Source organism: Lineus longissimus, chromosome 11, assembly GCF_910592395.1.
Source record: "Lineus longissimus chromosome 11, tnLinLong1.2, whole genome shotgun sequence".
NCBI classification, from domain to species: domain Eukaryota; kingdom Metazoa; phylum Nemertea; class Pilidiophora; order Heteronemertea; family Lineidae; genus Lineus; species Lineus longissimus.
Genome location: NC_088318.1, coordinates 2,220,174 through 2,246,747, shown reverse-complemented (window position 1 = coordinate 2,246,747; position 26,574 = coordinate 2,220,174). Strand labels below are relative to the sequence as shown.

Below are 26,574 nucleotides of genomic sequence, written 5' to 3'. Positions count from 1 at the left end.
GTTTACTAGTATTGTACAGCTTCAAAGCGCCAATTTCCAATGCTGCCATCTATAAACAACTTGAAGAACTAACAACTTTTAGTTACAGTATTGCTTTGTCGGATGAGCAATCTTGGAGAGCTGGCGTCTGTTGAAAAAAAGTTGAAGTTAGCTTGGCTATAGCCCGAGCTGCGAACCTCTCATCCGGCAGGAGCTTATCCCGGTTTCCGAAGCACTAAGCGACTAGGAGTATTACTCCCCCTGGATAGGATGCTGGTCTATCACAGGTTTACTCCTGGGTGGAGAGAAGCAAGTTGGGTTAAGTGCCTTGCCCAAGGACACAAAGATGAAACAGTGCTGATCAGTCTGAGTATCGAACCTACGACCTCCTGGTTATAAGCCCGGCACTCTAACCACTCTGCCACTGATTCCCCCTATTGACACTGATTGAAGTAGACAAAAGTTTTAAATAAAGCAGTATATTTGACTTGAAATACAATTCTTTAATTCATAATCAGGAGCTAAGGAAGCTCAAAATATTAATATTATCCTGCCTAAGGCTGTACACAAAGGCATTGTTTGGACTGTACATCCAAAAGCTTCCTCACTGTGACAAGGCTATGCCACGAAACCCAAGGAGCCATGTTAAGGCTTTCAAACCGATTTTGCATCTCAAGATTCAGCATCTGAATCCAAACCGTTGAAATGTACGATTTCTCTTGTACATGCAACTGTTATAGTCCAAATGCTGAAACCCAGAGATGCAACATCAATTTAAAACCTAAACATAGCTCCTGGCATTGCGTTTCCAGGCATAGCCTCGGAGAGTGGGAGACCCTCGGAGAGGTTGCAGCCGACTCCACAGGGTGGACATAACACTGAAAGCCAATGAATGCAAGCATAAACGCTGAAGCAACAGCAACTGGAAGTCTTGGGTCCGTTCCTGAAAGGATCCATATTTCTGAGTTGATAGCAGAACCGATTCCTCCTGCAGTTTCAAACCATGAACACCAAGTTTTTAAATCACTTTTTACTCTTTATCCCTAGAACTGATAAAAAGCACTTGTAAGTCTCAGGATACCAGTTCCTAGAGGCAGAGCCAAGTGCCAAAAAATGAAAATCTAGTCCAGTCAAATAGAGCACCTACAGTAGTCCTGTTAAATTGAGCACCAGTACAGCTAAAACTAAAAGCACCAAGTTTTCGATCCGACTTTTCGAATATATTCCATTAAGTGTCCAATTTCACTTCCCATCCCAGAATATCCTTCCCAATCCTGTTGCTATGGCAGCAAATAAACATCATGCAAAGAATCCTGGAAAATCATACCTTTTACTTATTAGCTAGGAATGTGCATGCTTGCTCTTGAGTCCAACATCTCCAGATGAGTACGAGATTTATTCATTTCTTCCCGCAGAATTGGGACAAGGTGTTCCTCGAGACTAAAGCCCATTAAGTCCTTGCGGGTAATGATCCCTACTATGCGGTTGTGGTCGTCGACTACGGTAAGATGGCGGAGACCCATTGTACGGAATAGAATGTATGTCCGATGGAGGGAGAACTTTTCAGGAATGGTTACAGCAGATTGGTTAATGAATGGTCCCTGAAAAGAAGGAGAGTACATTTTATTACTTACCGGTGGCAATATCACTGCTGCTGAAAATTTCACTTTGCTGTGCTGGCACGGACTTGTTTATGGCTTACGCTCCCTGTAGAGATACGAGTTTATGATGATGATGATGTATCCCAGATGACATAAAGAGTGGACAGATGACTATAATAACTCATCATCATGCTAGACGACAATGGAAGTTTGATACATGTGTGTCACAAAGGATTTGTCACCAAAGTTTTGCACTATGTGCGAGGGACCACCACCAAGTTTGAATCATCCGAGCAAAGCTTATACCTACAGGAAACCTGTGGGAGCCTGATCATATCACAGGCGTGCGCCCTATAATGCTGGTGCAAGTGAGATTCAGCGTATTGCCTTGTGCGTTAGTAACAATAGGATCTTGAAAGTGATCCTTGACTTTACAGTGAAGTCACCGTAAGATTTTAACCTGTCACTAACCATATCGAGGTAGATGTTCTCAAACTTTGGCTCCTTGGTGTATTTATGTAGGAGCTCCTCAACAAAGTGAGGGTTCTCCAGCTTGTCGAGTGTGAGCTGGTGATACTCGACAGGAGACAAGTCATGCGCGTCTGTCAGTGACACCTCATCCTCCGATATGAAGATATCTTCATTTTTTAATAGCACCATGATTTCTAGCCTGGAAAAGGAGGACAATCTGCTATAAAACTAAATGAGAGTTTTCTATCATGTGTTTTTACAAGCACTAACTTATTTCCAACATAAAAGAACTTATGCTATTACCAAGTTTGGAAAAACGAAGAGATTTGGGGAAAGTTTTATATTTGGGCATGATATCATGAACTTTAACATGAAAGAAGAAGTCAAAGCAGCAAGAAATTCAGATATGATAGTCGAGTTAAATAGCATTTGATCCCGATACATGCAGTATGTTTGATTTTGCTTAGTATGCATCGTTCACACCTAAACTTACTGTATATGAGAACTACAATCAAAAAGATTTGTCTCTTGACACCTATACCTGTTTATAAATCCATAGAAAATTTCTGTCCCATCAGCGCATCTCTTACTGACAGGGAATCCACCGTGGGGCGTGTCTAACAGGAGGTGAGCAAGCCGTGCTACCGCTTCAGTCACATGGAGGACAATGGGTGGTTTGGTCATGACGTGCTTCGCCTGGTAGAGCTCAAGGTTGACCCTGGAACAAAGAGGAGGAATAAAGAGAAAGATAAACAAGAGTTTCAGGAATTTATTCGATATCATTGCCAGAAACATGACAGACATGACAAGCCTGAGGAAATCTTCATTGCATGATTTTTAGACTGCATAATGATGTACACTGTATCAGCAGAACTGCCTACCTCAAAATTGTTCAAGAAAGAGTTTACAGAATCATTTGTGAAACTGTGTATGATTGTGAAGTATTTTGGAGACAAATTAGTCAAGCATTTTTGTGTATAATCACTAAAATTGGAGTATGATGGCCCTAAAAAGTGCACACTACACACCCAGAAGGTACAAGTAGTTGTACACCCAAAGTGTACAAGACGGTAAAAGCCTTGACTTTCAAATAGTTGGCATACAAGCAAGTATCGTAACTGCTCACAGTCGGCAAACTTAAGGCAGGCCTACTGAGCACAGCTTTTGAAGTGGTCTGACCTTCTCACGCATTTGGCCTAAGCTCCATTATCAAATTATTACTCGCTAAGCTTTGACGAACCCATCAACCACCACCTAAGCAAAAACTGCATAAGCTTATAACAGGCAATGCTGGAATTGAAAGAAGCGTTTCTTTTATAGCAAGGATAACACGAAAGATACCCAAAGCAAGCGATTCGATATTTCACATACAGGTCATTTAGATAAGCACATGTATCGATATCTTTGGTTTGGCTTATGTGACTTACGTATCGGACCGAGTACTCATACTAAAAGTTAACAGACACCAAAAAGAAGACAATGAAATTGAAAGTCGTTAGTGATTCTTGAAAGATAAGAGGACAGACCCACAACCTTGCATAGTTAAAGTTCAGATGAGCTGCTCAATTAGTGCTACAATACAACCACCTCTGACCGACAATCACTTCTACACCTGGGTGGAGTAGGTTATTTTGAAAAAGAGACACGCCCTAAGTCTCACTCTGACTGTGGCATTTGAACCAGGGACCTCTTGATAGGTAGCCAAGAGTTTGAGCTATCACCAAACTAAGTCGACTCCTTGGCGATATATATCTGTATTATGAAGTTTTAATGTTCCTCAACAACTTACCAGCAGTACTGATTGATCTACTGCAAAATTATTAGTACCAGTATTGTATTTTTCTGGATGAACTCTGCTCTATTAGTATGTTAAAACTTCCCATTATTTTCACTCAGAGAAAACAAAGTCGAATGCTACATTCCCTAAGAAAACACCCAAAACAACCATGCACTTCTAAATGAAAAATGTTAAAGAAAACTACGTACATTTGATTTTTATCATGTATTACAACAGGCTCTTCATCAAGGAAGGGAATACACTTGAGTTCTAGCAATGCATGATACAAAGGATGGGTGAAAAAGTCCCCGACCCACTTGGACACCATGATGGCCACCATGATCAGCAACAAGAACTGGATGTCATTGGTGATCTCCATCTGGAAGATAAGGGGAAATTAATTGACAAGCAGGGAATGGTAAGATATGGGTGTAGGACATGTAGGAGGCAGGGCAATTCTCTAGGGCTCGGACATAGAACCACTGTCAACAGGAGTCCAAGGTGGACCGTCTTCAAGGATTCTAAGGCCCAGGATAGAAATAACTAAACCACATCACCAGCCACTGCAGGCAAATTAAGTATTTTTTAGATATTCAGGACATTGAAGTTCATTTTCTGTGCAAAATCACCAAATATCAGAGTGCTTTTTTTCCTGAAATTGAGTTTAGTGGATGAGGGAGCACCTTTGGCATAAGTGACATGACTTGTATTTCACAAACTGATTGTAGCATCGCCATTAACACTTTACCACTGCATCAAATTAATCAAATGACACCATTGCCTTCACTCACCATAATCACTGTAAGAGACATCGTCAGTCTGGATACTCCACCAAAAAAGGATGCAGACCCAACAAGAGCGAAGGCCCCTGGATCCATCCATGCCCAGTAGGGACTGACCTCTTTGGTATGGACACCAAAGGCTGTAACCATGGATAGACCTATCATCCTGCCATATAGCGCTCCTATCAACCTGGAAGTATGAAGAGTGAAAATCATTAGAGGATACTGAACATGATGGGCTTCTAACCCAAGGTAAATTCATCAAGCACTTTCAAACAATTTAATTGTGAAAACCCCGCATAAATCAAAGACCTTACGTATAACGCGCCCGATGCAAAGGATACTTACAACATTGGCACCACAAGCCCACACGAGATGGACGTGCCCGAGGCCCAACAGGCCATGAAGTAGTAGAAGACAAGGACGGTGAACAGGGCTGCGTAGTCAAACTCAAGGTGGGTGTTCCTTGAGAACAGATGATGGATCGCTTCCTCGCCAGTCACAAAAAGGAGGGTGGCAACTGGAAGGAAAGTTATCCATGTTATTTGACCAAGAGAAGATGAATTTGTTACTGAAGAATCCGATGTTACACCAAGTATACTCTCAGTCATTCATGAATGCAAACTCCACTCGGTCAGAATCTTTTTGAGTTTCATCCTTTACTTGCAATTGAGCAAATGAGCAATTTTTGTCACATGCGATCATGAACGCAGGTCAGAGTAACAAAAATTGCTTGTTGGCGATTAAGAGGTGCTGATCTGAAGAGAATCCTGTTAAGAAAATCTAAAATATTAAAAGACACAACCTAAGCAAACTTTATCAGAGTCAAATTTTAGTACAGTGCCTCACCTTGATTATAAGTGTCGCTGGTTTCATTCGACTCAGGATCTCCACAAGTGTAGGTGTTGACTGACCTCTCCACATGTAGGGGGTGCTGTTTGTCTCCCAGGCAGTTCGGGCTCTGCACGGTCATTGTGTCATTCCTACAGGTAAATGGGGAACACCCGTAGGCCGCGGGCAGGAACACCGATACAGTGACAAAAACAATCTGAAATGGAAGTTGTATATATATTTCGGGATGAAATACTGATAGTTCTGATGGGTTGGCAGCACTGAAATCTATGCCTGGCCAGTCGCATTTTATGGGTACCAGTAACCAGCTTCTAGTAAAAGTCACTCCTGACCAGTGCCAAACGAAAAATAAGACAGTACTAGGCTATCAGTCAGAAACTGATTGTGAACAGGAGGTCATGTGAAATATTTTCCCCCACTGCAGGCATGAATGGCAAACATTTTCTAAGCCAAAAGCGACAGGGGGTCACAACTGAAAGGAAATAATTTCTTTAAAATACTATAAATGGACAAATTTGACATGCTTACAATGATTATAATAGGCTCCAATAATCTGACCACTTTCTGTCCCCATACGCTTGGAATCCTGGACAACAGCCTCTTCCTTCCTCGGGCAAACTTCAAATTGATGAACGTAAATAATGCTCCAAGTACGCCCCCTATGATTCCGATGATAACTGTTGGTATGAACGCAATGATGTTGACAGCAATGCCCTGGGTGACTTGAAATATGATATACTTGTCCGTCTTGAACAATCCAAAGTCACCACGGTAGCGGAAAGCCTCAAACGCCGAGTTGAAAAGATCCGTAGTGAATGTCGACACCATGCAACAGAAGAAGATCTGCCATGACAGCCTCATGTTCCAGAAAGATGACACCTCCTCCATGGAAAAGAGTAGACCCCCAACGGGAGCCCCAAAAGCTGAGGCAATCCCTGCACCAGCCCCGGCAGAAATGAAGTTACGCCGATCTTCAGAGTTGCGGAATCGTTCAAAGAATGGCAGCCTTACGCGGAGTGTGTCCGACTTGAATTGACTGAGGCCTGCTCCAACCAAACTCCTGAAAAACAAAGCAAATAATATTCATCATTAGGCTCTAACTGACAAAAGTCTCTATCCAAAGATATTCTTCAAAATTGTACAATATTTTGTCTCCTAGTCCAGGTTCTGGGAGGATCTGTAGCCTTGGACAACATTCCTTGGGACAAATGACTGAGGTTGCAGTTTTAATCTTTATTAAAGTTTTTAAGCTGTCACGACCGAAAATTTCAGTTTCTTGCTCTATCTCCACGAACTTACCCCAAATGTATCATTGGCCCCTCAGGTCCCACCGGCATGCCCGATGCCACAGCCAAGGCACAGGAGACGAACTTCACCAACATCGTCTTAACATTAAAGATGTGACGGACGACCGTCCCGTTAAGGAATCCTATCACTTCTGGAATACCTGAACCACCAGCACTTGGTCGCAAGAACTGAAATGGCACCAAATTTGAGAGAAGTTTTTGAAAGTCTGGGCAAGTTTTGAACATTAGACACATATTGACCATTCATTGGAAAGCTAAAGAGCAGTAGGAATTTCCATTTGAATATTAAGTGAAGAGCTGAGGGTCAATCAGGACATTATTAGCTCTGTAAACAATAGTGGGAGCTTTGTGATTTCAAGTAGGAGGAAACCTACAATGTCGAAGAGTATCCCTCTCTATCACAAGAGTACACTAGGACCGACCAGGAATTGAACCCGGGACCTCAGAGGTTTCCCATTGCACCACCGCCAACAACTCAAATTCAGACAGTGATTCATCTCTGAAATTCTCTCCGAAGCTCAGAACATTTTATAATGATGGATTCTTACACCACTTACCACAACTAGGGAGGAACTAAGCACAATTAGCAGTAGGCTGAAGCCGAGTGTGAAGCCCCATGCCTTCAACATGTCAACAGTGTTGTTGCCTTTCACGAACTCTGAGGCCACCTCCCACTTCCAGTTCGATATGACGTCAACACATTGATGGAGGAGAAAGCCGACAAAGCCAACACTGAACCCGATGAATCCCATCATCAACCAACGATCCCAATCAAGTCTGAAATAAACAAAATAAGGAGTCATAGGGAGAAAAAGCTCATACAATTCACCATGCTTAGATTAAAGATTGCGAGGGCAGTTCTCTGAAACCTGAAACCAAGGGTCATGTGTTCTAACCCGGTGTGGATCCTAGGAGTAGGAGGCATCCTCAATTGGGAACACCGACAATTTGAGAAGGTTTGTGTGAGAAATGAGATGAGAGAAAAAAATGTTAACCTTTTAGGCTGCGTCCTCAGCCACTGTTTGTACACCTCACTATGGGAAGGAAGGTAATCCAAACTTTCAAATGTGGCCAAAGTCTCTCTCTCCTTCTGCGTATACTTGTGGTTCACATAGCGACTCTCAAAGTCTCGGCCCTGCAACAAAACATGTAATTTCTGTCATAAGATTTCTTTTAATAAGGGCCAAAGGCTTTGTCTAACACTGATCTCTCCCGAATCAAGGTGTGATTGAGGCTCCCTTGATCTTGCAATCCAGGCACACATTGTCTTGTATGATAAATGGCAATCGGGCACAGATGAGGAAGGCCCCAATATGATAAATACGTATACTCCTCTTCAACCATAGAGATTACAAAAATATATAAGGCTAAGGTCTTCCTCATATATTCTTGCATTTTAACACATTTTACTGTTCATTGCTCAATGGATCTTGTCTGCAACCACTCCTCGTTCAACCTACCTTTGCAAAGAAAGAGTGGTCATCATCGTGAGGGTAGAGGACCGCATCATCAAGAGGAGGTTCATGCGTCGCCCCATACTTTGCCAATCGCCTCCTCTCCGTCAATGATCGTTGACGAAGTCCATCTCCCTGTTGTCCTGGATTCAAGTCTTGACTGTCTACATCTACATGGATATCACTGTCCCCGATCTCCATGTCGTCTTCATTGCGTAGACGCTCCATCTCTTAGACTCATTGCTTGTCACCTTATCACCTGAAAGTAAGGAATGATTTAGATACCTAGCTTTGGGAAGAAATTCTATTTCCTAAAGTGTGCCTTGGTGAAAAAGTGTAAAACAGGCTTAAAAGATGAGAGGTGGGATTCAGAATCGGATAAAACTGTGGAAACATCTCAGTCTTGAATAATTGGGTCTTGTGATGCTTTTAAAACATTTTGCTGTGTGCCATAGCACAAAATGGGCCTAGATTTTAAACTGAACACTGAACAGGCCTGGGATTGTGTAAAGATTTCACCAGTAGTTGTGTATGGGTTGGCAGCCCTGCCTCAAATAAGGAAGAAATCCAGCTGCTAAGCACAGACATGACATGACCTGATTTGAAGAGCTCCACAACCAGGTAGTCTAAAGACATGATAGTGACAAATAGTCCTCAATGTTGAGTCAATACAGATAAGGTTAGAAGATCAGAGCATGAGGTCATGAGACAGGCAGAGTAGAAATCAGGTTCATTGACACTGACAATATCACAAAATAATCAATCCTCTGGCTAGGCCTGTTAAGTTTAGAATGAGAACAAGCCCTAGTAAATCAAAGAAGTGTCATGGTCATTTTCAGATTCAGGGAGCATGTCAAAGATATTTGAGGCCACTAAACGATCACTCTTTCTCTCTCCCTGAACTGGAAAGATGAAAAAGACCCTGATGAGCGAGACAAACAGTCTCTCATACCCTGTACCCTATCATACCGGTGTTTTCGAACAAGTCGTACGCACGAGAACGCGTTCGGGAACCGTTCTTGTTCCCAAATCCCACACCACCTCATCTGCTGGTGCAGCAGTGGGAATGAACCAAGAACAAAGATGGCGGACAAGGACCATTCGTCTGCTTTTTACATTATTTTTTGAGTGATTTCAACAATAAAACAATGTCTTGAACAGGTTTAACCCACACTACAACTAAAAAATGTAAATATGCACTTGTACGAATTAAATTTTTAACATAGTCGACGAAGCCTAATGCGGAAAAATTGATTTTTATCGTGCCTTGTTCGTTGACGAAAATAACTTGCCAACCGGGTTTTCCCGTGGTTTTGACAGGGGTAGCTATAACAACAGTACTAACCCGTTCAAGACTCGGGAACGTTTTCGCCTGTTCTCGGTCCGCTCCAGAAAGCTGGAGAACGGGGAGTCGAATACACCCACTGCCACGGCCCACTGGCATTAGCACGACAGCATCGAAATAATTTGCTTTAGACCAGCATCAGAAGCAGCCAAAGAAAGGCTGAAATATGATGATTGACAACAATGTTTCCCGGAGCAGTGAGGCAGATGCAAGTACGCCTTTGGGCATTGCAAAGGCCCCAGTAGTCAGTGAAGTACTAAAAAGGGGGGCGTGGCCTCACGAAGCACATGTATTTGTTGACACTGACAGCGTTTGCGTTGGCCTGGCAATAACTGCTTGAAATCAATGCGTTTTTCTCCAAGACTACAACACACAAAAATTATCTAAAGTGATAAGCATAGGCTTAAAACATAACATTACCAATGTACAAAAGCGCTAACGATTTCAATGTTGGAAAAAGTAAGAAATTACGATGCTTTTTTTGGCGCAAACATGGCAAAACCACCGTTCCGCACTTCCTTCTAGAGGTCAAGGTCGAAGTCGAAAACGAGGCAAACCCGGAAGTGATGTGAAGACACAGCTATTTTTAGAAACAAAATAATAACAAAACAGATTCCTCATGTCTTTTTGGTGTGTCAGTGTTCATCATCCCCTTTCTCTTTCTTAAGTGTAGGTTCGTGTCATGTTGATTTCCCTCAGGACGTCTTGATGTTAGTCTCCCTTTTCTATATCCAACTCTTTGCTAGGCTGTAGTCAGTGAAAAAGATTTTTACTGACATTCCATGACCATTTTAGCCATGATGATGATTCAACCATTCAACAACCCTTTGGACTTGGAATGTAGTGCTGCTCTTTCAGCTTGTAATTTAGTGTTAGACGTTTACCTGTCTTGTGATGCTGCTCCCTTTATACGTTAGCCTTTACGTGACAGTTTTTAATGTGCCTAACGATCGATGGCTAGGATTGGGCTGCAACGGTACGAATGTCCTAGTATTGGGTCACGCCGTGTTGTGTGGGCCAGTGGTCAGTCTAATATAATGTCTTTTCTTTGCAGCAATAATGGCTGAACAGAACTGGGACAACCTCCCAGATCACATCTTGGTCAATATCTTCAGCTTCCTATCATTGACTGAGAGAGTTCAGGCTGGCTATGTCTGCAAAAGCTGGCAAGATTGTTTCAACAGCCCGTACCTATGGAAACGATTTGTCTTCAGATTTTTCAAGAGTGAAGACCAGAGACTGCTGAAGTGTTTGAAGAAGCATGGTCCTTGGTTGAGACATTTGAACATCTTACTTGACCAGGAGGTGAAGATCAATCGGGACAATCTTTGCGAGACGCTGTCATGGATAGCAAACATGAAGGAGCGCAGAATTCAGAGTTTGCGGATCTACTTCTGTGGTGAGAATCCTCTGTTTTATGCTGGTGTTGAGATCGCAAACTTGCTTCATAAGATCTTCAAACCAGACGAGGATGTCGAGACTTTGATTGATTTGAAAGAAGTCGACCTTGGGGGCCTTGGGATTGCCTTCGATGACAATCTATTCAACCTTCTGGCAGGCAACAACCAAAACTTGCAGAGATTGAACATTCAGAATAAAAGCCTGATATGCAAGGTCACTCCTGCGTGCGTGATAAACATTATCAAAAAGTGTAAAAAACTGAAAGATTTGCGTTTATTCTATACAAGTATGTCCGATGAGGTCCTGGAAGCGTTGTGTGCTCCAGACAGGCGACCTTTAGAATACCTCAGCCTGCTGTGCACAAGAACTGAAAAATTTGGTAAGGTTTTATCCAAGGAAGCTTGGATGAAATTGACCAAGGCATCACCAAATTTGAAAGTTGGTCTTCAGTTTGATCATACCATACCTGTTCATAAGATCTGGGAGATCACGATCCCTCAGATCCCACTGTATGCATTACGGTTTGAAACCTTCACCGAGTTGATAGAAGAAGTTGAGTATGTGACTGCGACATTTCACAAGACCCTCCAAAAAATTTCTCTTCATACACCACCAGGTGATAAACTTGAGAGGGCGTTACTCAACCTGGTAGCCAGTTGCAATCTGAAAGCACTCTATGTTTTCTGCGTCTTGAGCGAAGAAACAATTGACAAAATATTAGAGACACGTCCAGAGTTGAAGGAACGTAAATCTTACGTTTTGAAACATACCAAGGACCCTCTGCCTTGGGTGAAGGCAATTGAAATCGAGCAAGTGTTTCAGCCTTGACCATACAAGGAAAAGATTTTGGGTGATCACAAAAGAATTGTCCTTGTGTTTATTGCATGAAGTCTAGCTTGATGCCTTTTGACCCTTGCACCAGTCCCCAGTCACAATCAGTCCTGTGTTTCGTCACAACTATTTTTCATCACGTTGCCAAGATGTTACCGGTAGAAGTATTTATTGCAGATATAGGACAAGTTGATACATGTATTGAAGGATTGTTTACAAACAGTATTCATTTTCTTGATGGTGCTTGTGTCTCACTGTGTGAAGTAGTTGATGTAACTAGAATGGAGTGTTGATGAATTCATGCTTTTTAGTCTTTTAATCATTCTTTGCATCTATGCAAAATTATTTATTTGTAAATAAATTGAAGGTAAATCATCCTCTCTGTTGTTCTTTTGGTCACACACATCAATCAATCAATCAATCAATCAATCAATCAATCAATCAATCAATCAATCAATCAATCAATCAATCAATCAATCAATCAATCAATCAATCAATCAATCAATCAATCAATCAATCAATCAATCAATCAATCAATCAATCAATCAATCAATCAATACGGAGTCTTGTATAGCGCCAGATCCACCATGGAAATGGTGCTCAACCCTTCAAAGATAAGGACATGGATCCAATGTTGTACTCCATACATGTACATATAAGATTGGTTTTGTCCAACCAAAGTCTCCTTTGTCTTTCTGACTGCTGTACAAAAGAAAACTATTTCCATTTGGATTCACTTTATTTATTTACAAACCTAATAAGCTTGGAGGAATTGGTAAACATAAGCTTATATCTATATGAACAACATTTGCTAAAACATTTCACTATAAAAGTAAAATCACCCTGTTTTGTAAATAATCAACGTGATGAGGATCAAAGCCAGAATGAAGGAAAATTGTGTATTGTAAATAATATTCTTGTTTCCTCAAATGGACAGTGGAATATTCTAAGATAATACACACCCGTTCGTTGATTTCACAGGCTTTGAAATCCAGAGGTATGAATTTACTCCCCAATCTGCCCAGTTGGATGCTTCTGTCAGATAACTTTGTATTCTACAAAGCAAAACATTTGCTGATTGTATCGGAGGTTTCAACACCCTGCACTATTCACTCGGATTGACAGATAATGCAAGATCAAACAATTTCAATAAAATTCTCAACCTATTCAATTTCGACAATGGAGAGTTACATTTTTACATGATGGTCATTATTTTAAAATCATGATGATTACATTAGTTGTAAAAAATTAAAGATATATATACACGACGAATCACAGTCACACGGCACAAACAATCACAAAGTTTGAAAATTCCTATCTTCCTAATCTGACGTATGCTTTTACCAAAACAACAGTAGAAATGTAAACTGTAGACTGTAAACTGTTAACTGTAGAAGCAACCAAAAAATGGCCATTGCAACAAAAATATTAACAACTCTAATTTGATGTCATGCATTCCAACATGCATTGCAATGCATTATGTCATGAGACCAGTAATTCAGGTTATCGTAGCATACATAATGATACACTGGACCGAAATATCGGTACATCCTATAGAAGTGGTTGAGAAATGTCCCACAGAGATCTTCACAACAATGACAACAAACATTTAGGAGAGTTCTGACAATGATGAGATAAATTCTTGATTTGTGTTTATTACTTGACGATTTGATATTGAGCGTACGTTCCTCGACAACAACAGTGTAGTATTGATATCATCAAAGCTTGCAGACGTCCTGGATGGAAGACAATCACATGATCATTTAGATGTATTGATCTGAAAAGGAAATCAGGAAAGAGTGTCAATGAACAACAATATCAAAGTAAACGTTGCCACTGACAGTAGACTATTCAGGTGACAACATTAAATTCTGCCCCTGATTTTCGTATCGAGGTACATGTACTGAACACGGGTACAAGCTTTTTGGCACGTAAGCTTGTCCCTTGGAGGTCCCATGATGACATCAAGTCATGTTATAACATCCCCGCACTGTCAATGGTCATTCCATTCATTGGGGTAGACACAAACAGTAATCTGACATATTTTCTAGGCCCTGGGGTCACCATAACTTACATGCATGTACTACTTGACCTGGTTCTCCACCACACGACTGCCACCACCCTCAATGCCCTCGTCCCTTTCCTCAGAGTCTGTCGCCTCTAAGATTGTGGCACCCTGCATAGCTGCCTCCAGCTGTAATGTATGGGCAATAAGGTCATCTTTCCTCTGGAACAGATGAAAGAAAAATCTCTATTAGCTTGTTATAGCAGGTAGGGCATTCCATAATAGTAGTTATGTGCGGATGAATTATATGACTCAGACTTCCAATCATGTCTGACATCAAATCACAGTCATCCAGTGAGATCTTCAACTCACTGATTGAAGAATACTTTCAAATCAATGATCAAAATCTTTACCCAGAGTAAGTTTACGACCACAGCATTATCAGCTGAATTACCTAAGTAAAGCAACCAAAGCTGTAACTAAAAGCAACAAGTTCCATTTGTCCACAGAGCTGAGTGATTCAAAGTACAGAATCCGCAAGGCCCCTGCCCTGTCCCAACACCACTGTGCCATACTGAACCATGCAAAAGCATTTGGATTCGCAGCTGACACAGTTAACAAAGTTTAGATGCCGGAACAAGGTTATAGCAGTACTGACAAGAGACACGTGTATTGTGAGGCAAATTCCAAACGGGTCGTTATTGCTTGATGAAAAGCAGCTGTTGTGAAAGTACAACACTTTTCATGCAATATAGCACTACATTTTCTTTGATTTATGCACACCCAGAGGGTTGCAAAGAGCAAGCTGCAAGCGGTGAGTGGCATGCATTGCATCAGTGAGAACAGGCTGAGAATACAATAAGTCCCAATACCCCAGGGTCTCCGTCTAAACCAGGACAGGATGTGTGTACCTTGATCAAGTGAGTTATAGTGCATTAGGATCCTGGAAAAAATTTGACCATTTGACAACTTATTCATACTTGGTGCTTCACCATGACTGAAGACCAAACGATAACTTCAGGCCACTTTTTGCCTACGTCTTGAGAATTATCATGGGGAAGTATGTGTGTGATACTCCTTTGAGAACTCTGAATCAATGCCACCATTGGCAGATGTTAGAACAAAGTTTCCAGATTTTGTGTCCTGTTTGTAATGCACATGCGCACGACTGATGACTGAGTACCGTAGCAAAGTATAAGAACGCAATCCTAATGACAACCTAAGAGTATGCATAGAATCATTACGTCGTTGCAGGATCATATTTGAACCTCAAATGGATAAATGATAAGTCACTTGTTTCGTGGTGCGTTTGGCAGTATACACTTGCCAACTTGGAAAACAGTGTTGATAAAATCATGACAGATAATTTGAATTGGCATACCTCCCCATGAATGATGTAGATTCGTCCCTCAAATTCTGGTGATAAGTGTGCACAACTGCTCCCATCGGGATTGGTAGAAGGTGCCTCATGGACGCTTGCTTGTTTTAATAACATGGCACGACTCGGGATGACAGGACTCTCAATATCACAACTTCCCGGGCTGCTCATTGACGTCGTGGTAGTGAAACTGTGTCGTCTGCAAGAGAGAGGAGAATCTAAACAATTGACTATCGGGCAAGGCAGAGATCGATCCTGAGGGGGCCATACAGGGGGCTGTGGAATATCAAAATCCAAGTGTTTGACTGACAAATTTCCCAACAAAAAATGTTCTGCTATTCATTTCATCATGAACTCCAAGTACATCTGCGGTAAAATGTTTGGCGATATTCCTGAATAATTGCAATCGTGATGACTCACATATCCCTTCATTAGGCCCTTCTTCAGCTCATAAAGCAATAGGTTTAAGTGAGCCAGCGTTCTGTCTGAGTTTTTGGAGAAGTGAAAAGTACTTAGAGTTGATCTTGCAAAACAGTCACAAACAGAGGAAATCTAAGATAAGCTGATTGTCGCTTATGCTAGAAAAGTACTAAGAACTATAACAAAGAAAAGCAAATCAATAGTTAGGTAATGATCTGGCAAGCATGACGCCGGAGAACTTTATCCCAAACAGGCAGGTCTTGTCAAATTGTAACTTGGTTAAGAAAATCACTCAACATGCCATTGTTACAGCACAAACTGTTAAGAGCACCATCAACAGGCCATTGTTACAGCACAAACTGTAAGAGCACCATCAACAGGCCATTGTTACAGCACAAACTGTTAAAGAGTACCATTAAAAACACATGACTAACTCTGAAGCAGACGATAATGTAATGAAATCGTGACCAGATGAAATGAATCTGAAAATGAAATGAATGGAAGCAAAACTACATGTATTAGTAAAGTAACAAGGCAAAACATGGATGCAGTCCCACGGATTGTGACAGCAATCCCACAGACTGTAAATACCAGCTAGCATTCAAATTTATTTTGTATTATCATGACAAGGTTAGTTTGCCCTGAACTACAGGCAGGAGTCTAATTATACAGCTGCTTTTGATGTTATGATTCTACTATTTTAGTACCACTGTCTCATGTTATTCCCAACCCGATGATACACTAACAATAGGAAGCTGGATGGTTAGGAACACGGCGGATACCATCCTCCTATAGCAGGCCAATGGATCATTTTAGGAACAATACAAAGGTCTGCTGTGGGAGGACAGGTGGATGCAGACGTCAGAATCAAAACAATGAATTGTGCCGAACACCATGCTATGATCATCTACCTGACGACATCGTTGTCCACCACTTTAAGACTGTTAGGGAGGGTTATGTTGGCTAAGCTACCGTGGCTATGGCGACGGTTTTGTTGTGTTTGATGCCTGTAAAGCAAGATTATCATTAACATATTTACACCCCTGATTTCGGGAATGGACCATTCTAAAGCATCAGCTGGAAGAGTCTTCACAGAAGAAAATGGGGGAAGATTTCATCCATTAGGTCTGTCCTGCGTGTGTATAGGCTGAGGGAAGTGCAACATAAGCCAGATATGTGGCCCTGTTGGCCTGGCGATTCCAGCCAGGATTGCAAGAGCTTGAACCTGCAGAGCTCATAGTGTACCTGATTTAAACTTATTATATTGTCAAGATAAGGCTCTTTCAAATATTCTATGCTGTGCTGAATTCACCTGTTGCTGCCGTATCCTAGAGAGATAAAAATTGTGTCATTAGTTAGAGTCTTGAGAGCACTTCGTAGGCCCAGATAAAATAAAACAGGGCTAGCAGGAAAGATTCACAACATGAAGTTATCTACAGTACCTTTTCAAATTAGACATTCAGAGTTAACGGTTACCTGTTGGTTAGCTAAAGCTAATTCCTGATAGCCACATTGCAATACAACAAAACTGAACTCAAGAAGACTCAATTCTCACCTTGCTAACTGTATAGAATCCCTCCGACACCTTGAGTGGCGTGTTGGTATACCCTGTACAACTCGCACCGAGTCGAAATGATTCTGGACTATAGTGCTCAGCAACGGGCCTTCCTCATCATCCACAAGAAGCTCGGAGTCTTTGAGGCAGTCATAGCCATCCTTCCCCAAGGCTAGATAACTCTTTGTGCACAATTTATACGACTGAAAGGAACAAAAATGTATTACAATCTGTAATAAAACAAATATTCTGAAAAATTTAGGGGTAAATTCCCAAAGAATAACTCAGCATGATCAAACATACATCCACTCCAGTTAACTCATTCTATCTAACATCGTTCGACAGGGTGCCAAGTGCCAGCCTGGGACACTGCCACAGCTTCCAACCTAGAGCCCACCCAAACCTGCCGTCCATCGAGAGACGATCTCATTCAAGAACCTCGTTCGTCAGACTGTTTGTTAGCACATATGGGGTGTACTACATAGGAAATACAGATGAACGTCACGTATCTGATGGTACTGCTTACTTTCTCATCAATATTTTTGTTAAAATATCCCAACAGCATGTGACTCCTCACCTTTTCTAAATCTAAAGGTTCCCCTCGTATATGAACATGTTTCCTATCTATCCTATGGCCTGAAGTCATCATTGGGTCAAACCCGAAGCTGACGCCTGCAACTTGAGGGAACCTGCCCTCGTGAGCTGGGTACTGGGACACGCCATTCTCTAACGCCTCAAGCACCTGCTGGCCTGCAAGAGAAAGTGAACAAATTCAATTGTATAGCTCACAAAACTGGACACATAGAGACTTGCCCTGCACCTCCAATTCGTGATACCACCAAATGCGGTGAACGTCCCCAAAGATGGTGATGTAATCTGACAAAGAACACAATACCACCGAACCAGAGGAATTTCAGTAAAGAAGAATTGTCTTCTTCTTCTGACTTCTCATGTATGAGGTAGGATGCACGTGGCACCCCCGTTATGTGCCAAACTAGCCAGACCCTTCTGTCTGCGGCAAGCTGTTTGCCCACAGCTGGGATTGTATTAGTGCTAGTCGGGGAGTTTCTTCACACAGGTGAGCCTGCACACCCAAACTGCAGCTCAAAAGGCTTCCAATCTCTAGGTCTTATAAAAGAGTTTTCCCTCTCCTCGACTGCTTGCCTGTCAAGGCCAAGGAGGCCAATCTACATGTACCACAAATTGAAGAGAAAAGATATTGAATTTACCTGTCACCCTGATAACAACACACGGATCTAACATTGGCAAGATGGCAGTTAAGTCTTTTATGCGGAACTCCCCCCGTGGGTGAATACGGTCAGATCGTAATGTCCCTGAGTTGAGGATGGCCAGGTCGGCACTCGACGCAGCACACATTATGTCACATATAAAATTGCCTGAAAAGGGAAAGTGATGAACGAGTGACATATCCTACATCAAATGAGTTCTGCACGTGGTCTCAAAGTAGCAAGTTTCATTGGAGAAGCAAACAAAACTAGGGAGGAATCCTGTCAGTCATACACCTTGCTCCTGGGACTTGTGTTGCTGATTTATTTAAAGATTTCACAAGTTCTCTTGTCATGAACCACTCTACGCTGCGTCATAACTATCAAGATAGGTCTCTGGGGCGACACATGCTTCATTGACTGGAGCAGCCTGTCAACATGAACCCGATCAGACTGCCTTCAATGAGTATATTTCAGCAACCTGAAGTCTTGATGTTGATCATTACCTAGATTAGTTTCTTGTGTCCTTATTTTTGAGAAACGTCCCTCCAATTCTACATCAAAGGATCCTAACACTGTGTCCATCTTCTCCGACATGAGATCTAAAATAGGAAAGAACAATTTGAAAATGTACATCATTCTTTTTAAAATATTGAGTTGAGAGCAAAACTTTTCTGTACAAACCAAGGAGCACACTATGGGCGCTTAACACTTGGCCATTTCAGGCCAGTTGAAAGTACTGTAGAAGAGGTAGTCACTACACCTGACTTGTGTTCAGCCATAATGACATGCAAGTTGAAAGTACTGTAGAAGAGGTAGTCACTACACCTGACTTGTGTTCAGCCATAATGACATGCAAGTTGAAAGTACTGTAGAAGAGGTAGTCACTACACCTGACTTGTGTTCAGCCATAATGACATGCAAGTTGAAAGTACTGTAGAAGAGGTAGTCACTACACGTGACTCGCGTTCAGCCATAATGACATGCAAAGCTTACTAATCCAGACAGTATTACTGGTATATATCTTAGAGGCAAGAATCAACACAGAAAGAAGAACTTACTCATGTATTTATCAACGATAAGCTTGATATCAGCATCCTCCTCTATAGATGACGTCACATCAAGTTTCTCTAATTCTACCTCTGGTTTCTCACCAGGATTGAATGTTACTGTTACCCGTGTCATATTCTGGAAATCTGTCCCACTTTTGATGATCCAACGATCATTTACCTGCAGAAGACAACACGGGGGGTTAGTCCATGCTATAGAAGGAATACGAAACAGAAGGAAACTCCATGGAACCTTTTAAAATCTGTACCACGATCATCTAGGGAGCACACTTTACCAAAATCATGGTGGTTTAAACCACAATCTTTGGACTTTCGAACCTCTAACCGATACACCACTGCACTTTAACTATGCCAAGTCTTACTTTTTCCACATGATAGTCATGATCGTGTCCCCCTAAGATCATATCTATCTCCGGGCAGTTCATGGCAAGTTTACGATCGTTCGGCCACCTCATGTGCGTCAGTGCTATCACTATGTCAGCTCCCTGTAAATACAAGACAACAAACAATTTTTATCGTAAAATGATAAGAAATTGGAAATATCGAGCTTGACGTCAAGGAAAAAACATATTATTATGTTGCCTGCTCATGTGACATGCATTAGCCAATCAGAATCACAGATTCTCACTTCAGGCACGATAAAACAGAATGACCAAATTTGGTTCTTTTTTAGGGGAAGTCGTCTTTTGAAGGAAGTTAACACATGTCAACTGGGACGATGTCCGCATTACCATAAACAAACTCAAGAGAAAAGTATAAAGGGTCAAGGAGAAATTGATCATTTCTGGTAGTATTACCTCATCTCGTAGCTCCCTAGCTAGCTTGTGTCCTTCCTTAACGTAGTCATAGAACGTGACGTCCTCTTTGTCGATGGCAGCTAATGTGGCAATCCACTCCTCTTCAACAAGTCCTACAAGACCAATCTGGAACGAAACTTGGTAATTATCACTTGGTTTTCATATACTGATACCGATATGATCACCCAGTTCACTGACCACTTCTACCATCAGTTAGGTTCAGTTTGATAACGCTGTCAAAATATAGTACAGAAAATTCCGGCGTCTTGATGATAGAGTAACGTAGAGTCTCTGCAAAGGGCATCGTAGTCAAACAATCGTGGTGTGCCATTAGCATTAGGACTATGGATGATCCAATGACATTCACAATCACCTAGCCTGTTGCCCATTTATACCAGAACTTCCTTGTAACACTGTATTTGTTGGGAACTTCGCCAACATGCCTAAGAATTTCCAAAACAAAGTGATTTTTACCTTGTGACCTTCCCAATTGATCATATATTTTGTCAATCCATTAGCCAGCGGTTTATTTGTCTCTCGATCATAACAATTACTCATCAACCAAGGAAACGTGGTCTCATTGGCAACTGTAGTTAATTCCTCGACCCCAAAGTCTGAAATAGTAATCAGGAAAAGACTACAATGAAACTCCATTCACTCATTCGCAACACCCCATCTCAACGTCTCTAATCCAAGGCAGCCGTTGTTGTCTCAGTGAAGGTTCATATCCATCGGTCTCTGTTGCCTGTTATGGAGCATATGATAAGTAGGGTTGTCATCCTCCTTGCATTAGCAGCTTCCGTCTGACCAGGTGTCAGGACACTCTTAACTTATCACATCCTGACATAATCAGTGGTTTTAAATATACTCCGCCTCTCGATATTTGTATTCGAGGTAGAATATAGCAAAAACCTGATCTCAGGATGAACTTATCACTGACCTCATTAGCATCTGGTTTCTGCGTTACCGACAGATTTAGATATGCTTACCGAAATCATGGTTTCCAAAGACAGCACACTTGACATCCATGGAGTTTAACACAGGAATCATCTGCTGGCCTCGTGTGATTGTACTCACTGAAACAATAAATGTCAGTATGTTATTCTCTACCATAAGATCAGTATCAATGTATTTGGAAATTAGGAGTTCTACAATGAGAAGCGCCATCTAAAGTTATAATATTGTACCAGTACTTACTTAACGAGGGATTAAGCGCATCCCCGCTGAATAGCACCAATGGATTCAGATGACTTAGAGACTTGATCAGCATAGTCTGTCTAGCGGCGCCACCTACAGGCTCCACATCCCGCGGCTCGATGTTGTAGACGTCGTTGAAATGGAGGATCGTGATCTTGTTCTGAACCCCCATGGTATCGTCGAATTTTGGTTCGATGTCTTCAAGGCTCAATTTAATTTTGTCCTCTGAAATTCGAGAATATGGCTGTAACTACTAGGCTCATTCTGGGCCAGGCCAAACAGATGCCATGTCAACAGGTTTAAGCCAGTTGCGGGGCATTATTCTACATTGTCCATAGGCCTATTGTAGCTGGCTGTACAGGCACCCCTCAACTGGCTGACCCGATCGACACAGACTGTTTGTATCACCAAGTATAATGGACGTAAAGAAGCAATTGTTTGTTCCCTTCAGATTAGGAGGCAAAACTCTGGAGTAAATCTGACTGAAGAAGGAACACACAAGGCAGAAACAACAGCCAAAATGCCTATACAAACCACTCGCAGGACAGAAGATATTGTACAGGCAGGCTGAAAACAGAAGAAGAATCAAGACGAAGAATGCTCAATCATTGTCAATGTGCTGTCCCTAGATATGAACCAGTTGGATAACCAACCACATATCGATACACACAAGCTTATAGATTGCCAAGAAAGCACAGACCAGCGTGATCCAATATCCTATCTGATTTATACCACGGCCAACAATTCACCGAGTAGACTGTAATCCCCCCTTAAGCAGCACGATGTTCTGGGATAGACGTCTTGCAATTGAATCAATGACTCACACTCAGCAACATTTGTCTTCAGTGTGACAGGCTTGTCTTCAGCTAACTGGGAAGCTCGGTGTCATAGTGGTAAGAGCACGGGTTCATAATCAGGATATCATGGGTTTGACTCTCGAAATGATACATCATACTTGTCAGTAAACTGTCAGTAGCAAGACACGCCAATTAATTCAGAAAGCCCATCAAATATCTGCAGGCAGCTTTCATATTGGGTGATTATTCTTCCTGATGTGATAAGACACAACAACACTGTGTTATTAGTCCATAAAGTAGCCAGGCAGGATCATCGAGGATACAAGATAATCAAGAGGACAGTGGCTTGGAGTAAGAGCAAGCTTTTTAAGGGGTACGCCATTTCGTAAATACATGAATTACTGGTGGTCCAGGAAAATAGAAACGTGGCTATACACAATGCTGTAATGCAGTTATCATGCATACAAAATAGCTGGAACATAGTATTGATAGTATTTGTATATCTTTTTACACAACGGCGCAGAAATTAATATTTCTTACGTATTAACAGAATTGGAATTTTTCAAATTCATAAAAAAAAAAAATTTTGAGTTTTCATTATCTTGATTATGCTCAGCATAATTTTCACCACAAAGCTGAACACTGCTGAACCAGCAATGTACAATATTTTAACAACATGTACAAATGTACCTGAATTGCTGAGAGCAGCCTCCTACAAAGTAGTATATTGTAGCATTGCATTGCATTTGCACAATAATTGACAATGCCTAGGGCGTCTGCCAATTCAGTCTGCACAATAACAACACCTTCCAGTGGAGCAGCCGGCGACACTCCCTGGATGCGAGAAGATAACAACAATTATTTCTCAATCACAGCAAGATTGAAATGCCAATGGCATCTCATTCAGATAGGTAAAGTTCATTCTATCTACAGTGCAACAAATGTGATACTCGGTTCAAAAGCAACATAAACAGGGCATCGCAGCCAGATGAAAAGAAAATAAGCATAAAACACAGTACAAGCCACGAAGCAATCAGCTATTTATAAAGCCACCAAACATCCAAAAGGTGAAGCTTTCGAGAAGTCGAAAACTCGAACTTGTCAACAACTTACTTTCCCCTGGAGAATCAGTACTCAGTGAGAGACAATGTCAGGTTGGCTGGCTATAATCAGGAGTTGATGCTGTCATTATATTATAAATGCAGTACCAAATACGACTTACGTGAGGGTTGAGCTGTTTTACTTCCTCATGCCCAGCAAAGGCAATATTGTTGCTTGATAACTTGTGCAGACTGGAATTAGTCTTGGCACATGATGTGAACTTCCAAATCCACCAAACATGAAACCGACTGTCTTGATGAGGCAGGCCCGAGGGCTAAACTTCTCAACCTCCCACACTCACACCATGCTATCGACACTCTGGATGTCGTTATCATCTCGAGGACTAGCCGCCGTGATATTTTGTCCTCACAGGATACTGATTCTCCAAGTGAGCTAAAATGCTAAGCCACATGGAGCAAGTGGTGAGTGGCATTAAAGGGCAGTGTACCATCACCGATGTCACAAAAGAAAAAAACCAATCCAACATCTCAGCACCAAACCGATCTAACTTTTCAGCACCCAATACATTCCCTGCATCATGCAAGCTGGCTGATTTGAACTTGTGCCCACCTGTGAACATTTTCATCAGGGCCTCCATGTCAACTTTCTCTGAACTGCCATACTTTCGATGACGTTCCGGGGTGCTCTCCGCAGAGCTTCCAGTACACCTCCGACGACATTCTGGCGTACTGGATGAGGACCCTGCGTTCTTTGATCGTGCTGGGATAGGGACTGGCCCACTCATACTGCATCGACTGTGCATAACGTAGTGCTCACAAGACTAGATCCGCCAATTCATGACGATGTTCTAAGCTGGGGTTCCCAGCTCATCAGAACCATTGCTCAGAGTTCATGGTTAATTAGGCAATTTCTTGTTAGCTGAAAGGGGAGATTGACAGATAGAACAAGTAGGCAGGCCTATAGGTTAAAGGGAATGGCCCGCCAAAAAATGGGGAGTTTTGGACGGCCCGGTCAAAACCTTAGGCGGGAATAACGTTTCATTGATAAATATAAGGAGTTTCAAGGCCCCCAAATCACTTGTAAGGTTCAATAGATACTGGCCTTTCATTGGTTTACCGTCTGCATATCATTTACATACTCTCATTTTGAAAAATATGACAATATTTACGATCACGTTATTGATTTTTGCAACATTTTCGGTAACGCGCCCCTTGCGGATCTGTAAGGTACCATTCGGATGCTTGAAAAATGCTTCGTCTCGTCGATTCGCTCGCAGATAAACCCATCAGGTTGACTGCAGCAACTTTTAATTGTTGGCGACAGAGAAGGAAGGAATATGATTATCAGTTTGATGAAAACTTTGCAAAGTTTCTTCTTGGGACTCGAAATCCATACTACTATTCTCTCCATTTTCCATTTTCTCCTCTCTCCAACCAACTCACTACTATCGCTATTGACTGCGTAACATACACTAACATTCTTTCGCTATCATTGCTAACTTCATTTACTAGAACACTGGCCTCTTTGTAGCCGATTATGTAACCCATAGTGGAAACACCTGACAGCGCCGCCCGGCATGATCCACGTGCTACTGGCATATTTATAACTCGTAGTAAATAAGGTTGTAAAAATATGCAAATGAGATGCCGTATATGGAAACCATGACGTCACTAAGCAGTTCTTATTTCTGCTACGGGTGACGCTGTTGCTTGCTTCTGGAGGCGCTATTCAACCTCTTTAATAGCGGAGAGACCAGAGTCTGCTCCTCAATTGGGGCCACTCACACATTGTTTTATATTTCAAAAAAGTAAAAAGAGTATTCAAATTCGAAAAAGGACAGAACATAGACAAGCTTTCAAGTGTCATTTCTAAAAGGAATTTTACACACAAGCTTTGAGAATTTAGCCCACATTAGAAAGTCGGCCAGAGGGTAATGTGCATATATACACATCACGTATGTCCAGCCTGTGTATTGAGCATTTGTAATTAACCACTGGTCGACTTCTGTTTGTGCCCATGTGGTCTATTGTGTGAGGATTGCCTAAAAAATAAATACGGAGCTAGACAATACTTAAGGCCTAGTTTTGGACAAGAGCCAATTTAGTCAATGCAAAGGACCAGGAAGAAGCCTTCCCCACTGAGTAACATGGAAGGAATTATATTCATAGTTTTAGTATTACATTACTACAGTGCCAGGTTTTCGATCGATAGATCGAGACGAAATCTAGTACAAAGACAAAAGAATCAATCAGTGAATTGAAGTTACTGTGAACCAAGCAAACTAACACAACCAAAATATACAACTATACAATCAATTACAACAGTTGTTATAAACTTTCTGACAACCAACCATGGTCACAGACTGACGGAGTTACCCACTAACCCAGGGATCAAGTGTTGATAACATCATAAACATGATAAAACAACCAAGAACCACATACATACAAACATAGCTGTTCACCTTCTCCTAGCAGGTCCCCCTCTGCTCCGTCCTCTGGTTGGCTTGACCTACATCCCATGTCGAGGCTAATCTAATCCAAAGTACACATGAACCATGTGAACTATGGGACAATCCAGGCCATCATGATTTAGGCCTATGCTATGCATTGGGAGGCAACTTCAAAAATTACTCCAGTAACCTTTGTAATTTATCAGTAATCTTACACAATTATCGAAAATAAAAGGGATCCAGATAAGGAATAAAGTATCTGGAAAGAACTGAGCAAGGTAAGGGTATATGATTATGTTTAGAATTCGCATACCAGAGTATTTTTGAAGAGAAGTTGTCCAACATTCCTGAACATTTGAGGAAGCACATTCTTCCGGGTTTCCCGGAATGACGTCATTAAGGAGATTCCAAAAGTTAGTTCAGATCACGTTTGGTAGGTGTCGCCAGCTGACGGTCTTACTTGTCACAACCTGTCTTCAGACGTTTCAGAGGTGCCACATTTATGGTGAGAGGAGGAACTTATTTGTACAGCCACCCAGGTCACTCTTGTCCTGAATTAGCTGGGTGATGTTCCTGGGCCAACATGTACATATGTATTTGCAAGGTTTTATCTCTCGAAAGCTCAGACAAAGACAATGGCACAATCATACTGGAGATGTCCTGTTGTATGAACTATCTCATGATGAGGACAATAACCCAGTCAATGCCTGCTTATGTTCCAAGCAATCAGCCGCATCTGCCAAGCATGTAAGTTGGCCATTTGGGACAATCATTGAGAGGACAGAAACTGTAATGAATTGTACTCATGTGAATTAAAA

General features: G+C 41.7%; 3 protein-coding genes across 15 annotated transcripts; 1 reads left to right on the top strand and 2 right to left on the bottom strand.

The window, feature by feature from the left end:
- Positions 1-442: 442 nt before the first annotated feature.
- On the bottom strand, positions 443-10,093 carry LOC135495930 (chloride channel protein C-like). 4 transcript variants are annotated; one of them, XM_064784959.1, is made up of 15 exons: positions 9,989-10,077; positions 9,569-9,727; positions 8,230-8,482; positions 7,765-7,904; positions 7,327-7,546; positions 6,762-6,937; positions 5,991-6,522; positions 5,460-5,658; positions 4,959-5,130; positions 4,620-4,800; positions 4,038-4,207; positions 3,479-3,499; positions 2,593-2,769; positions 2,052-2,250; positions 443-1,580 (listed from the first exon to the last, which is right to left on the bottom strand). In XM_064784959.1, the coding sequence occupies exons 3-15, from the start codon at positions 8,449-8,451 to the stop codon at positions 1,317-1,319; spliced, it is 2,673 nt and encodes an 890-aa protein (XP_064641029.1). In that variant the 5' UTR covers positions 8,452-8,482; positions 9,569-9,727; positions 9,989-10,077; the 3' UTR covers positions 443-1,316. The 4 variants fall into 4 exon arrangements, with proteins under 4 accessions (XP_064641029.1, XP_064641027.1, XP_064641030.1 ...); XM_064784957.1 differs by lacking the exon at positions 9,569-9,727 and having other exon boundaries at positions 9,989-10,093; XM_064784960.1 differs by lacking the exon at positions 9,569-9,727 and having other exon boundaries at positions 10,040-10,080.
- Positions 10,094-10,156: 63 nt separating this feature from the next.
- Positions 10,157-12,175, top strand: LOC135495901 (F-box/LRR-repeat protein 8-like). Of its 2 annotated transcripts, none has more exons than XM_064784915.1 (2): positions 10,157-10,241; positions 10,623-12,175. In XM_064784915.1, the coding sequence occupies exon 2, from the start codon at positions 10,628-10,630 to the stop codon at positions 11,795-11,797; it is 1,170 nt and encodes a 389-aa protein (XP_064640985.1). In that variant the 5' UTR covers positions 10,157-10,241; positions 10,623-10,627; the 3' UTR covers positions 11,798-12,175. The 2 variants fall into 2 exon arrangements, with proteins under 2 accessions (XP_064640985.1, XP_064640986.1); XM_064784916.1 differs by having other exon boundaries at positions 10,168-10,278.
- A 357-nt stretch (positions 12,176-12,532) lies between these two features.
- LOC135495331 (mannosylglucosyl-3-phosphoglycerate phosphatase-like) lies at positions 12,533-26,154 on the bottom strand. Of its 9 annotated transcripts, none has more exons than XM_064783799.1 (16): positions 26,070-26,153; positions 23,917-24,225; positions 21,449-21,673; positions 21,241-21,327; positions 20,726-20,865; positions 20,252-20,377; positions 19,817-19,939; positions 19,446-19,614; positions 18,891-18,986; positions 18,388-18,555; positions 17,736-17,908; positions 17,159-17,361; positions 16,515-16,610; positions 15,187-15,382; positions 13,875-14,027; positions 12,533-13,577 (listed from the first exon to the last, which is right to left on the bottom strand). In XM_064783799.1, exons 2-15 carry the CDS (start codon positions 24,107-24,109, stop codon positions 13,884-13,886), a joined length of 2,139 nt encoding a protein of 712 aa, XP_064639869.1. In that variant the 5' UTR covers positions 24,110-24,225; positions 26,070-26,153; the 3' UTR covers positions 12,533-13,577; positions 13,875-13,883. The 9 variants fall into 9 exon arrangements, 8 of the variants coding, with proteins under 8 accessions (XP_064639869.1, XP_064639870.1, XP_064639871.1 ...); XM_064783800.1 differs by lacking the exon at positions 26,070-26,153 and adding an exon at positions 25,753-26,029; XM_064783802.1 differs by lacking the exon at positions 12,533-13,577 and adding an exon at positions 14,717-14,748 and having other exon boundaries at positions 13,891-14,027; positions 26,070-26,154.
- Positions 26,155-26,574: the final 420 nt, after the last annotated feature.